Here is a 15,840-nt window from a genome sequence, read left to right as displayed (position 1 = left end):
CTTGTTCTGGTGCTGGTTGCCTGGGAGAAGAGATCAACCCCCTGCTGGATGCAACCTCCCTTCAGGTAGCTGTGAAGGGCAATGAGGTCACCCCTGAGCCTTCTCTTCTCCAGGCTAAACAATCCCAGCTCCCTCAGCCTCTATTCTTAGGGCTGTGCTCAAGGCCTCTCCCCAGCCTCGTTACCCTTCTCTGGACACGTTCAAGTGTCTCAATGTCCTTCTTAAACTGAGGGGCCCAGAACTGGACACAGGACTCAAGGTGCAGCCTAACCAATGCAGAGTACAGGGGCACAATGACTTCCCTGCTCCTGCTGGTCACACTATTCCTAATGCAGGTGTTTAGGAAGAGACTGGATGGGGTGCTGTACCATGGTTTAGTTGATTAGATGGTGTTGGATGATAGGTTGGACTTGATGATCTCCAAGGTCTTTTCCAACCTGGTTAATTCTGTTCTATTCTATTATTTGGGGAATTTCAGCTATGCTTGGGCCTATTCATAAATATGATTATTCTGCCTGGTAAGATCTGAGTATTGATTTCCTTCCATAGCAAACACAATGAGAAGATGACTACACAAATTACAGGCCTCCAGACTGATCACTGGTAAAAGACATCTGGCTCTCCTCCTATTTCTGTGTGTTCTTTGGCAGTATGTGGCCTTTCCAGACCTCAGTTTTGTGATCTGTTAAGGGAGTCTAATAATATCTATCTTTAACAGACTTCTTTCTCCCTTGTGCAGAACGGTAGGTCCTCCAGAGTACAAAATTTGTGAGGTACTGTAACACAGGAGCCAGCCCTTGGACAGTTAGTTCTCAGGAACTCCTTGGTCTTTGGCTAAAAGGAGGCTTTCTGTCCAAAGGACTGAATGTTTGTGTCTGCAGTAGGGGAAAGGCAGAGATGGGAGCAGGAAATAGTTCAGCCAGCATGAGCTCTAAACATTCACAGGAGTGTCTCTGGGTCTGTATTTATCTGTCTAGGTATTTCAATGCCCTCAACATAAAGACAGCTGTTCACACACACAAATGTGCAAACTTGGCTAGTACAGAAACAAACGTTAAGCAAGTATAAGAGATGCAATACATCCAAGTGTTCCACCTGCTGTGTTGCTACATTCTGTCTCTGACCCTCAGAGCAGGATGAAGCACTGGCTGTTTCTGAGGGCAGGGCATTGTTTTGCTTACAGCTGTGCGCTCCTGCTCTGCTTCCACCAGTGCCGCAGATTCGCAGCCTGGGTCTTGTCAGTGCTTTCGCTGCCTTGGGACATGTTGCTTGTGGCACTGGTCCGTGAGAGCCCAGGCTGGCCAGAGCACTCTGGGGTGACAACTGGGAGCTGCAGGTCTGAAAAAGGATCAAGGAGATGAGACAGAGAGTCAGCAGAGTATTGAAAGCAGCAGTCAGCTTCTGCTGTTAAGGGTAAACTGTGTAAACGACGATGGGTAGAGAGCTGCTACCAGCACCAGTCAAAATGTAAACTCACAAATGCTGGGACTATAATCATTTGTAGATTTGCTGTCAGAGAGCTTTACACCCACCAAGCACCTCTTTCCAGCTGCAAGCTCAGAGGCTTAATTGCAGCTCCCACTTTATAGGGCAGTGCATGAGAGTTGCACACAAAAAGCACCTCCTTCCTCCTCCTTCTAAACAGAAATCCTTTCTTTCTAAGTATAGAATACCAAAACTTTGTTTATTACATAGCCCTAATTACAATTACAGTGGACAGGAAATTTGTTTGACTAAGGACCCAGGGACTTTACCACTGTAATCACACACAGAGCTCTGCAAATAACCACATATCCTTGTTTCTAGGTTCACTCTTCAATGCTGTATTTTGTAGTTACTGAGCCCTGTGGGAAGCTTAGTTCTGCCACTGAATGCAGTGGCAGCAGGACTGATGTACCAGGATTCCCAAGACCACTGAAGCATGTGATTATTAATAGTAATCAAATTATTGTGAGGTGAGATCAATCAGCCAATGGGTAGTATGTATTTTTATGCTTTTACTATGTGGTGGGTTGAAGTTTCCCCCCAGCATTCCCCCCCATTGTTAAAAAGGCACAGATGCCTTACATTATGTCATTATTTCATGTAGGGTGGTCTTTGTTAACTGTAGCACACCTCTAACACAGTTAAGCCTTAAATAATAGATAGGAGAAAGTCAAGCTGTTCACAATATTCCCAAAGCTTATTACTTTTCTTTTTAATGACATAATGCATTTTGCTAATGTTATGGATTTATGTGTATAGCTTCCCTCTCAAAGCATGCACTCTTAGCTTTCATACATGAAATATATATATATATATATATATAAATCAAACCAAACAACTGAAGCTGTATTTCTGGTGAAGAGCTGTGAGCATTTAATCATTTTCATGCAGTTCCTGTTAAAATGACATTGTGATTGTCTATACTTATCAGCTGTTTATCAGGTCAACTCAGTTCAGCCTTCCCAGCTTAACTAGGACCTAAAATGAACTAGGACCAAGTGCCATGTCCATTCCCTTTTTGAACACCTCCAGGGATGGTGACTCCACCACCTCCCTGAGCAGCGCATTCCAAAGGCTAGCAACTCTCGCTGTGAAGAACTTTCTCCTCACTTCCAGCCTAAACTTCCCCTGGTGCAGCTTGAGACTGTGTCCTCTTGTTCTGGTGCTGGTTGCTAGAGAGAAGAGACCAACCCCTTCCTGGCCACAACCACCTTTCAGGTAGTTGTAGAGAGCAATGAGGTCTCCCCTGAGCCTCCTCTTCTCCAGGCTAAACAATCCCAGCTCCCTCAGCCTCTCCCCATAGGGCTTGTGCTCAAGGCCTCTCCCCAGCCTCATTGCCCTTCTCTGGACACATTCAAGAGTCTCAATATTCTTCTTAAACTGAAGGGCCCCGAACTGGACACAGTACTCAAGGTACTCTCAAGATGGAGAGAAGAGTGATGATAAGTGAGATAAACAACCCTGCAGACACCAAGATCATTGAAGAAAGAGGGGGAGAAGGTGTTCCAAGTGTCAAAGCAGGGTACCCCAGCAGCCTGGCACAAAGACCACAGTGAGTCAGGCTGTCCCTCTGCAGCCAGTGGCAGTCGATGGAGAAGCAGATATCCACCTGCAGCCCCTGAAGGACCCTATGCTGGAGCAGGCGTGTCCCTGAAGGAAGTCTGTGCTGGAGCAGGTTCTGGCAGGACCTGTAGACCCATGCAGAAAGAGGAGCCCACTGTGGATCAGGAGGTGCTGGCATGACTTGTGACCCCATGGAAAGGGCCCATGCTGAAGCAGTTTGTGAAGAGCTGTAACCTGTGGGAAAGACTCACATTGGGAGGGACACCATGCCAGAGCAGGATAAGAGTGTGAGAAGTCCTCCCTCTGAGGAGGAAGGAGTGGCAGAGACAGCATCTGATGAACATACCACAAGCCACATTCCCTCTGCACTGCTGGGGGACAGAAGTTAGAGAAAATTGGAAGAGGTGTAAAGCCCAAGAAGGGGGATGAGGGGAAAGTGCTTTTAAGATTTGGCTTGATTTCTAATTATCCTACTCTGATTTGATTGGTAATAGATTAAATTAATTTTTCCTCCAGTTTTGTCTGTGATAGTAATCGGTGACTGATCTCCTGCTGTCCTTTTAATGGCCCACCAGCCTTTCATTATTTTCTCTCCTCTGTCCAGCTGAGGAGGAGAGGGATAGAGTGGGCATCAGGCATCCAGCCAAAGTCCACCTAACACGAGAATAAGCCAGTAATCTCCCATTAAATCATTTATTTAGCAGACATGCTTCTGCATATGCACAGGAAGCAGATTTGCTATTTCTCCATATCTGCCTTGTAAAGACACAAAGGCATGTCATTATGGAAATTTAGAATAGAATAGAATTAACCAGGTTGGAAGAGACCTTCAAGGTCATCGAGTCCAACCTATCACCCAACACCATCTAATCAACCAAACCATGGCACCAAGCACCCCATCTCTTCCTAAACACCTCCAGTGATGGTGACTCCACCACCTCCTCAGGCAGCACATTCCAATGGCCAATCATTCTTTCTATGAAGAACTCCTTCCTAACATCCAGCCTAAACCTCCCCTGGTGCAGCTTGAGACTGTGTCCTCTTGTTCTGGTGCTGGTTGCCTGGGAGCAGAGACCAACCCCCACCTGGCTGCAACCTCCTTTCAGGTAGTTGTAGACAGCAAGAAGGTCTCCCGTGAGCCTACTCCTGTCCAGGCTAAGCAACCCCATCTCCCTCATTTCCACCATGCAAAGAGACAACAGCATTTCACCATGGCAATTTTCAGCAGCCCCACCACAACTATTCCCTTGCATCATTTTAGTTACCTAACTGAAGTACCCACATTAGCCAAATAGTATTCTTAGGCTGTGTCTTTAGGCAATGGAGAATGAGAGGGACATTAGTCCTTGGAGTACTAAGAGAAATACAGGTTATGAGCCACCCTCTAAAAGGGTCTTTCAAAAAAGCAAAACAAACAAAACAAATAAACCCACAAACAAACCAACCCCTGACTGCACAAGAAAAGTAAACTACTTATTTGCAGCTGCAGATAATTCAGAGTGTAAAGTTTGACCACAGACTTTTGGTGTTCAGACAAAAAACAGAAATATTAAAATACATAGAAGCTCTCCACAGTGCAAAAATAACTTCAGATATCTTTTTCTGGTTTACCTTTGTGTGGGTGAAACAGCAAGACACACTTCTGCTGTTGCACCTGTCTGTGGAGTTACGGAGCCAAGCTCTGCTCCCCTGTGTCTTGGTAGTGTGACATACCCATCAGAAACAACACAGCACCATCAGACTCTGAAGGTCAGATCTCATGACTTAGATCTTCAAAACAGCAAGATGCTGATCTATTGACCATGAACGGGATCAAAGTCACACAAAACCCAGTGAAGCACCGAGCGGGGAGGATAAGATAGAACCACAGGTTGTCTGACCTTATGGCTACAGCACACAGCTGAAAAGAGACAGAACTCTGCTTCCAGAAGAAGATCCCTTTTACATATGCACCTTTTACATTCAACTGTAGCTACATTACAACTTTAGCAGAACCATGTAAAGGACAAGAATAATAGCCCTTCTCTTCTCAGCTGATCATCTGAAAGCCAGATATAAAACAGAAGTGTCCTGAAATTCTAAAACTGATGGGTAGAAGAAGATCCTCAGTGTCACTGTCAGTCATTGCAAAAGGCCTCAACATAAAATAAAAGAAGATAGGGAAGGGAAGGGAAGGGAAGGGAAGGGAAGGGAAGGGAAGGGAAGGGAAGGGAAGGGAAGGGAAGGGAAGGGAAGGGAAGGGAAGGGAAGGGAAGGGAAGGGAAGGGAAGGGAAGGGAAGGGAAGGGAAGGGAAGGGAAGGGAAGGGAAGGGAAGGGAAGGGAAGGGAAGGGAAGGGAAGGGAAGGGAAGGGAAGGGAAGGGAAGGGAAGGGAAGGGAGGGGAAGGGAAGGGAAGGGAAGGGAAGGGAAGGGAAGGGAAGGGAAGGGAAGGGAAGGGAAGGGAAGGGAAGGGAAGGGAAGGGAAGGGAAGGGAAGGGAAGGGAAGGGAAGGGAAGGGAAGGGAAGGGAAGGGAAGGGAAGGGAAGGGAAGGGAAGGGGGAAGGGAAAGGGGAAAGGAGGAAGGGAGGAAGGGAGGAAGGAAGGCAGAGTTAATAGGGAGTGACAGCCACTCACTTTGGTGAACCTAGTCTTAGTAATCAATGAATAAAATTATCATAATAATAAAGAGATGTCAGTAGTGCTGAACTGTAGCACACTCAGCTACGTCAGTTCTCATGGCAACTCTTCACTCAGTCTTGCACCCAAAAGCAGTAACTCTTTATTAAAGCTGTAAATTTGTTAATCAACATTATCATCAATGAAAATTAGTCTGCAGTGCCTTTACTGTTTGCAGTAATTACCATGTTTTTCCATCTTGAAATCACTCTACAAGCTGTTGTTAATTAACCAGTCCCTTTGAAGTACATAAATAGCATCAACATTTTATAATAGAAGAGGTGAAGCAGGCTCAGCAGTTGATATGTGTCAGCCAGCTTGGGAAACCAAGTTAGAAAGAGTCCCAGCATTGTAGTCTCACGTCCAGATTACATCCCCTCTTTTAAAAGTCCAAATCTTAATGTCAGTAAATCTCTAAAAATCAAAAGAAAAAGAAGATGTGAACTAGAAAAGCACATTTCCCCTTTTAAAGTGGCTATGCAATAATTGAAAGACCACACAAATTACTCTTTTTTTTCCCCCTGAGGAGCAGATGCAGCCTTTGCCACAAGTACCTTTTGCCACCACCGTTTGTGATGATCCAGTGTAAACCAAAGGACCTAAGGCTGGATATCTGCTGTCCCTTAAAGAAACACTTTCATTTCATTCAAATTCTGGCTTGATGAGTATTTCTTATACTGCTATCTCTGAAATGGTATCATTCAAAACACCAACAAACAGCGCTGCTTTACCTCTGTCAAGGGTGTTCCCCATGATGCCCTTTTGATGGGCAAGGAAGCCACTACAAGTTCTCGGCTGAATTCACACATTAGCTCTCCAACCACAGCAATGGGTAAAACATAGATCTGAGACATAGGAACAGCTGGTGGGCACATGTGAAAGGGGGGTATAGGATCCACTAAAGCAAGTCAACACCTCTAGATCAAAAAATTTAAGCACCTCGTTGTCACTTGAACTGGTGGTAGATATTGCTCTGTCAACTGCAATCTCTCAAAGTACTACGGAGTCAAACAGATCAGTTGACAGCAACAACTGATACCTAATGTAGCAGCTACACTGACATCTAATGAGGCCTTTCAAGTATTTTACACAGCTCTGACTTCTTGCTCTCTCTCTCCATCTGTGGCTCCCAAGTTACTTACTTGCCTTTGGCTCGGAGTTCTGAAGCGTAACATGAGATTCAACACATACACAATAAAGAAGAGTTGATTTAAGAGTTACAACATGTGGCTGAGCAAAAGGTTTACCAATAGCTAGAAGTACATTTGGAGAAATTAAGAATTCCTGGAGCAGATCCAGGTCACTGCTGACATGGCTGCAGCCACGTGGACTGATGGTAAATTGAACACTTAGTTTAACATGAACATCTGGTGATCTGCAAAGGTAAGGAATTCATCAGAAGGCTCTACTGGTGGAACTAAGTGAATGACACTCAGTTGAAAGAAAAGGAAACAGAAGATGAATAGGCATGTGTCCTCTTCTTTATTCTTCCTTTGATACTATCCTTTGATGTTACAAGAAGGGTTAAGATATGGTCTTGTTTGTTCACATTTTCACTTTGTTGAAGATCAAATAAGCTATATTTTATACACTTCAAACACGGTACAAGGAATGATTAAGACTGTTGTCTTTGGGGGGAAAAAGTAACTTTGTTTCTAAAGTGCCCATCAACTGTCAGATCTGTTAGAAACGCTTCAGGAGCTATTGAGCCACCCTGGGAGCTCCTGGTTGTTTAATGAAGCACAAAGCTAGAGATGGGTCGAAACCCAACCAAGATGTTGTGCTTTATTCTGAGCCCAGCGCATTGTTCATTTATTCCATACAGGACATTTTAAACTCAGCACTTCTTCAGAGTCTTCATCAAATTTTTACCAGGATAAAACATCACTTTAGAACATGAAAGCCATTTAATCCTGAAAGTACGCAGGAAACTTTTCATCTACATAGAAGTCTTCCAAATGTCTTTCTGGACTTTCTTAGTAGTATGCTGTCTCTAGGAGGACCCTGAATTCTGTCACAAAAAATTGATAATCACCTCATGTCATTGCTCAGCAGATTCTGCAGCATAATAGTCAGGAACAACTAATAACAGGCCCTCCCTGTCAGCCTTGCAAGTTTGCTCTCTGACAGGACATCACAGTAAGTTAGAAGTTCATATTGCACACTGTGCTGGGATCATCCATCTGCCTGACTGGTATAGACTCCTGGAGCACAGAGACCTCATTTCTGATATAGACCGGTCAAGCTACATTGCCACAAATTGGTCCTCTTCTAATATTGGGAGCTTGGGAATTTTCCATCATTTTTAGGCTGGGGAGGTGTGTTGGACAGCTGCAAAATTGCTTTCACATCAGGAGATGATTAAGAAACTTTCATAGAGTCCTAGGCAGACTTCTGAGCACCTCCAGAACCAGGGGGTTTTGATGAAAACAAAACCTACTATGCAGTATCTTTTCCTCAGTCATGAACAGCAACCTGCTCTAAGAGGCACAATCTTGAAGTTAATGATCATTAAAAGTGCATTTTTGTAAATCTTTCATTCTTGCTTTTGAAAGATGGATGGTTTCAGTTGAACTGCTGCTACTACATACCTTGGGGTCATTGCAGGCTTGTCACACTTAATTGCCTCCTGTTACCCATTTGAACTATCAGATGAAAAGACTGAAACAAAGATCAGTATTCTCCTGCAGTTTACAGATTATGCCTTGAGGTTGCTAAAGAAAGAGAAAGCTTTAACACTCAGTTTTAAAAGAATCTGTATTTAGAAAAGCATAGCTGTAAAATTCAAAGCAGATGCTATGTGAAGGACACTCTAAAGCCTAGGGGTAATGCTCCTCTCCAGTGAATTCATGGCTAAATTTCCATTGATTTCACTGGAACATGACTTTGTGCTTGATAATTAATGATACTGTGATAATTTTTGCATGTGTTAAAGCCTTCCCTGGTGATGTGCATGTTGCTGGAGGTTCAATATCCCATCCACTACTGACTATTGATTTACCTGCCCTTAGAAGGTTTTCATATTCAAAAAATACAGTGATCCCTCCCTCTGTAATACTGTTAATCTCAAAGCAGCTCACCTTGAATATTTGGAATGCAGAAAGTTCAAACTAATGGCCATTTCTGAAAACTTAAACTATCTAAAATATGATTAGTGTAACATAAAACTTTATAGCAAAGCCAACCTAGAGGGAAAGGAATCTAAACTGTGGATTGGAATGCACTGAAATTCATGCAAAAAATAGAATAGAATAGAATAGAATAGAATAGAATAGAATAGAATAGAATAGAATAGACCAGGTTGGAAGAGACCCTCAAGATCATCGTGTCCAACCTATCATCCAACACCACCTAATCAACTAAACCATGCAACCAAGCACCATATCAAGTCTCCTCCTGAACACCTCCAGTGATGGTGACTGCACCACCTCCTCGGGCAGCACATTCCAATGGCTAATGGCTCTCTCAGTGAAGAACTTTCTCCTCACCTCGAGCCTAAACTTCCCCTGGTGCAGCTTGAGACTGTGTCCTCTTGTTCTGGTGCTGGGTGTCTGGCAGAAGAGACCAACCTCTGCCTGTCTAAAACCTCCCTTAAGGTAGTTGTAGACAGCAATAAGGTCACCCTTCAGTCTCCTCTTCTCCAGGCTAAGCAACCCCAGCTCCCTCAGCCTCTCCTCACAGGGCTTGTGTTCCAATCCCCTCACCAACCTTGTTGCCCTTCTCTGGACATGCTCCAGCAAGTCAACATCCTTCCTAAACTGAGGGGCCCAGAACTGGACACAGGACTCGAGGTGTGGCCTAACCAGTGCAGTGTACAGGGGCAGAACGACCTCCCTGCTCCTGCTGGCCACACTGTTCCTGATCCAGGCCAGGATGCCATTGGCCCTCCTAGCTGCCTGGGCACACTGCAGCCTCATGTTCAGCCTGCCATCAACCAACACCCCTAACACCTATGAAGTTTCAAAGATAAAAAGGCAAACCTATGATAGCACATCATTTCAAAAGGTATGTGCTATTTTCCTTGTTAAAAACATCAGCAAATACAGCTTCACTCTAGACCAATCATTTAGCAAGCATTTTGCTTCTCTGTTTTGGCAGATGTGTGGCTAGCAGCATTTACTAAACGCAGTGTTTGCTTCTTCATCCCTAAAGCATCCCCACAGTTAAAAGCTGGAAGGCTTTTCTTGCAATATTTCCTAGAAGGGCTTCTTCTGTGTGCACCCTTCATCCTAGAACTTGCATTTACAGATAAACTATAAAACTCTGGAAAAAGCAACTCAGTGAAAATGTTGGCTGACCGTCATGTGATTGGAGCCACAGCTACAATTCTGTGCTAGTAACAGGGAATAGTACCGGCCAAGTAATTAGTCATTTAGCTGTTTCACTTCCTTTCAGTTTCTTCATATTTGTTGTTATTACAGAAATATGTTTTTGTCCTACCTGAGGTCTATCCCTGTTATAAAACAAAGAAAATCCCTCCCAACACAGTTTTTAGTCAGAATGATTCAAAAGAATCAGATGCTGATTTTATTGGCCATTCTTGAGGCTTTCAGCAACTTCAGTAGCAGAAGGGTAACAGACAAAACCCATCACAACTGATGTGCAAACATTTATAAAGGCCAGTTGGCAAAAGGAATGCATACCCTTGTAAAGAAGCATGCTCCTGCCCCTGCAGTGTTGAATTATTACAGCAGGAAGTAAATTTAATCTATAATTTCTCTCTTACATAGGTGGCCCCATTAGGTCTCACTTCCTCCCCTCCTCTTATCTCATCAATCTTCCCACCAACTCCAGAGTAATGCAAGGACACTGGGGACAGACAGGGCCAATTTGCTAGGCAGAGGGAGAGAAAAGCTGCTGGTGAAAAGGTTAGCATCAGACAGTAAACATATCACACAGTGAGAGCACAGTCGCACAGCTGGACTATCTCGGCTCTTCCTCCCACTCAGTTTCATTATGGTAGTGTCTATCCCAAGACCTTCTGTGTGATTAACACTGTCGGTCAGCCCCACAGGTGACCAAGTAAGCATGCAAGACACTCGTCTTTAAAGTCTCTGTACCAGTGACATTAACAAAAACACAGCAGAAGTATTACTTTTAAAAGAATCTGTGTTCTGGATGGGAAAACAGCTATGCATGGCCCAGGCTGGGCCTTGGAACCGATGAAGTAAGGGAAGTATTCATGTGGAAAGACAGGCTCGTCTGGATTCCCTAGAGAACAGTTCCCTCTGAACTATACTTCCAGTCTGACTTACTTGAATTTTTTTTTTTCTTCCCAGCTTCTCTCCCATCTCCAGAACACAAACTGGAACACAGGAAGTTCCACCCCTCAGTATGAGGAAAAACATCTTTACTGTGTGGGTGACAGAGCGCTGGAACAGGCTGCCCAAAGAGGTTGTGGAGTCACAGTATCACAGTATCACCAAGGCTGGAAGAGACCTCAAAGATCATCGAGTCCAACCTGTCACCACAGACCTTATGACTAGACCAGGGCACCAAGTGCCACATCCAATCCCCTCTTGAACACCTCCAGGGACAGTGACTCCACCACCTCCCTGGGCAGCCCATTCCAATGACGAATTACTCTCTCCGTGAAGAACTTTCTCCTCACCTCAAGCCTAAACTCCCCCTGGTGCAGCTTGAGACTGTGTCCCCTTGTTCTGGTGCTGGTTGCTAGAGAGAAGAGACCAACCCCTTCCTGGCTACAACCACCTTTAAGGTAGTTGTAGAGGGCAATGAGGTCACCCCTGAGCTTCCTCTTCTCCAGGTTAAACAACCCCAGCTCCCTCAGCCTTTCCTCATAGGGCTTGTACTCAAGGCCTCTCCCCAGCCTTGTTGCCCTTCTCTGGACACATTCAAGTGTCTCAATGTCCTTCTTAAATTGAAGGGCCCAGAACTGGACTCAGGACTCAAGGTGTGGCCTAACCAATGCAGAATACAGGGGCACAATGACTTCCCTTTCTCTAGAGACTTTCAAGACCTGTCTGAACACATTCCTGTGTGATCCACTCCAGGTGATCCTGCTTTGACAAAGAGGTTGGACTGGATGGTCCCTTCCAACCCCTAGCATTCTATGATTCCTAAAAAGCAGTCATGTGCACAAGTTCCTCTCCCCACCTCCCCACCACCACCTAGAAGCACTCTGAACATTCAGACTGACCAAAAGATTTTCCATTAAAGAGACAAGGCAAAAAAAAAAATAGATAAGCACTTTCTACAAGTAATTTTCTTTTCTGTATTGATGCAACAGGGATATGAGAAGGTGCAAGCTCTCTTAAATACAAAACCTAGCAGCTTAGGGGTTGCACAACAATAAACAGAAGAATATTTGTCTAACAAAATAACCTTTACCCTTGTACCACTACTTACCGATATCAATGTTATTGCCTCAGTAAATCCAGTAATCCCATCCTCTTAGCCTTGCTGCCTGATATTTCTTTCACAGCAACTTAGTGTGTCTGTAGTTAAATCACATTATTCTTAGAGCAGCAACCTTGCATTTTCACTTTTACAGGAAATTGCCTGGCTCCTTGGGGGCTGACTAAATGACAAACACAGTAATAAGAAACTAACTGATCCTCTTCGACGGGAATTGTGGAGAGGCTCTGTTGACTCGAGCACACAGGAACGAAAATACGTGACTAATTTGACAGGAAACAAACTCTTCTGTGGAGGAAATACTGATGAAAACTGTGCTTTCCCCAAATAATTTTCAAATTGAGGATCAAATAAATCCTAGTAAGTGACAATTTTGCTGTTGTTGGAAAGAAAAGTCTGTCAGAGGATTCAAGAGGAAAAAAAAGTGGAAAGATCTGGCTTTAACAGATGAATAGAAGGGGAAGGGAAGATCCAAAGTCTTTACTATAGAAGTTTAATTTAGGCCTTATTTATTTATCTAAAATACAATTATTTACACTTCTGAATCTAATTTGACTTTCTATGGGTGCCTTTCACTCATATTAAATATGATGTCAGACATCCAGGCATCCTGGCCTGCATTAGGAATAGTGTGGCCAGCAGGAGCAGGGAGGTCATTGTGCCCCTGTACTCTGCGTTGGTTAGGCAACACCTTGAGTCCTGTGTCCAGTTCTGGGACCCTCAGCTTAAGAAGGACATTGAGACACTTGAATGTGTCCAGAGAAGGGCAACAAGGCTGGGGAGAGGCCTTGAGCACAGCCCTGTAAGGAGAGGCTGAGGGAGCTGGGATTGTTTAGCCTGGAGAAGAGGAGGCTCAGGGGAGACCTTATTGCTGTCTACAACTACCTGAAAGGTGGTTGTAGCCAGGAAGGGGTTGGTCTCTTCTCCCAGGCAACCAGAACAAGGGGACGCAGTCTCAAGCTGTGCCAGGGGAGGTTTAGACTTGAGGTGAGGAGAAAGTTCTTCACTGAGTGAATCGTTTATCATTGGAATGTGCTGCCCAGGGAGGTGGTGGAGTCCCCATCCCTGGAGGTGTTCAAGGGGGGATTGGATGTGGCACTTGGTGCCATGGTCTAGTCATGAGGTCTGTGGTGACAGGTTGGACTCGATGATCCTCGAGGTCTCTTCCAACCTTAGTGATACTGTGATACAATGACTTCCCTGCTCCTGCTGGCCACACTATTTCTGATGCAGGCAATTGAAAGATTAGGGCTGGGGCTTTTTCTTTCTGTCTGACAGTCCTTCTGAAGACTGCTGGAGTAATCTGGTGTTCCTGGATGGGCAGGACTCAGACACCTTCTGTGAAGCACACATACTACTTTGATTTCAATGGGAAAACACTGATAGGAAAGTGCTAATAATACTTTTACAAATGGGCCTTCCCTAAAGAGTCCCTGTGGTGAGTTGACTGTGGCTGGACACCAGGTATCCACCAAGGCCACTCTAACACTCTGCTCAGATGGACAGGAGAGAGAAAATATTATGAAAGTCTGGTGACCAAGATAAGGACTGGGAGATCACTCACCAGTTACTGTCACAGGAAAACAGACTCAACTTAGGGAAATTAATGTAATATATTACCAAACAAATCAGAGTAGTATAAGGATAAATCAAACCAATCAAAAATGCCATCCTCCCAACTCCTTCATTCCTACTGGTTTCAACTTTACTCCCAAATTCTCCTCACTCTTCCTCTGCAGAGGTCCAGGTGAAGGGCAATGGAGGTCATGATCAGTTTGTCACACATTGTCTCCACCACTCTTTCCACCTCAGGGAGAGGACTCCTAACACTTACCCTGCTTCAGTTTGGAGGTCCTCCCACAGTCAACAGTTTTCCATCAACTTCTCTAATATAAGTCTTTCATGTAGGCTACAGTTCTTCATGAACTGCTCCAGAATGGGTCCCTTCCACAGGGTCACCAGTCTTGCCAGTGAACTTGCTGCAGTGTGGGTTTCTTTCTCTATGGGGCCACAGATCCTGCCAGGAGACTATTCAGGCATGTACTTGCTCTGGTATGGGATCCTGCATGGGCTGCAGGTGGATTCCTGCTCCACCATTAACCTTCATGGGCTGCAAGGACATAGCTTGCCTCACCATGGCCTTCATGCTGGGCTACAGGGGAACCTCCACTCCAGCACCTGGAGCACCTCCTCCCCCATCTTCCTCCCTGACCCTAGTGTTTGCAGAGTTGTTTCACATTTTCTCAATCCTCTCTTTGGCTGCTGCTGTGCTGCAGTTTCCTTCCCCTTCTTAAATATGCTATCACAGAAGTGCTACCAATGCTGATGTTGGGCTCAGCCTTGGCCAGCAGTGAGTCCATCCTGGGGCTGGCTGCATTGGTGCTATCAGACATAGTGGATGCTTCTAGCAGCTTCTCACACAAGCCACACCTGTAGCCCCACTGCTACCAAAACCTTTCTATGCAAACCCAATACAGGAGAAAACGCTAAACAGCTTAACAGACCGTGTACACAAAGTGTATTGTACTACAGTTTATGGGCACCAGTGAAAATGTGCTTATTATAAGGTGAAAGCTCTGTGTGTGGTGAGTGCCTCTTGTGTTTGTGGTTTGGCAGTAGCAAAACACTAAAACCACTGGAACTGGCCTTTCTCCAAGGAGGGCAAACCAATGCTTTCTGCAGGCAGTTAGTTATAATATGAGTAAGACCAACTGTATGCTGAGGTGCTTGAAATTTTTAGAAGCCTGCTCAGTTTTTTTCTGAAATGATACTATATTAGAGTGCTTTCTAATTCATTTTTCAGTGCAAGGAAACCAAGTCTCTAGGCATCACTGATGGCGTATTGAAAGATCAGTCAGAAGAGGGTATTTCACTTAGAGGATGGCCGAGGGATCAGACCCAGCCAGCATGGGTTTAGGAAGGGCAGGTCCTGCCTGACCAACCTGATCCCCTTCTATGATCAGGTGACTGCCTGGTGGATGTGGGGAGGCCTGTGGATGTAGTCTACCTGGACCTCAGCAAGACCTTTGACACCGTTCCCCATAGCAAACTCCTGGCCAAGCTGTCAGCCCATGGCTTGGATGGGAGCACACTGCGATGGGTTAGGAACTGGCTGGAGGGCCGAGCCCAGAGAGTGAATGGTGCCACATCCAGCTGGCAGCCAGTCAGTAGTGGTGTGCCCCAGGGATCAGTGCTGGGGCCCATGCTCTTTAACATCTTTATTGATGATCTGAATGAGGGCATTGAGTCCATCATCAGTAAATTTGCTGATGACACCAAGCTAGGGGCAGGAGTTGATCTGCTGGAGGGCAGAGAGGCTCTGCAGAGGGACCTCGACAGGCTGGAGAGATGGGCAGAGTCCAAGGGCATGAGATTGAACACATCCAAGTGCCGGGTTCTGCACATTGGCCACAGCAACCCCATGCAGAGTTACAGGCTGGGGTCAGAGTGGCTGGAGAACAGCCAGGCAGAGAGGGACCTGGGGGTGCTGGTCGATGGTAGACTGAACATGAGCCTGCAGTGTGCCCAGGCAGCCAAGAGGACCAATGGCATCCTGGCCTGCATCAGGAACAGTGTGGCCAGCAGGAGCAAGGAGGTCATTCTGCCCCTGTACACTGCACTGGTTAGGCCACACCTCGAGTCCTGTGTCCAGTTCTGGGCCCCTCAGTTTAGGAAGGAGGTTGACTTGCTGGAACGAGTCCAGAGAAGGGCAACAAAGTTGGTGAGGGGTTTGGAACATAAGCCCTATGAGGAGAGGCT

The 15,840-nt window shown here is 45.4% G+C and overlaps 1 protein-coding gene across 1 annotated transcript in view; it reads right to left on the bottom strand.

The window, feature by feature from the left end:
• Positions 1–15,840, bottom strand: part of CPED1 (cadherin like and PC-esterase domain containing 1) — a 181,279-nt gene that overhangs the window by 114,566 nt on the left and 50,873 nt on the right. The window contains exon 6 of the mRNA XM_054173871.1: positions 1,182–1,338. Coding sequence (XP_054029846.1) covers positions 1,182–1,338 — 157 coding nt within the window. The remainder of the gene's footprint in view (positions 1–1,181; positions 1,339–15,840) is intronic.

This window comes from Dryobates pubescens, chromosome 27, assembly GCF_014839835.1.
Source record: "Dryobates pubescens isolate bDryPub1 chromosome 27, bDryPub1.pri, whole genome shotgun sequence".
In the NCBI taxonomy this organism is placed as follows: domain Eukaryota; kingdom Metazoa; phylum Chordata; class Aves; order Piciformes; family Picidae; genus Dryobates; species Dryobates pubescens.
The sequence above is the reverse complement of the archived record's forward strand: the minus strand, read 5'-3'. Positions and strand labels throughout refer to the sequence as shown.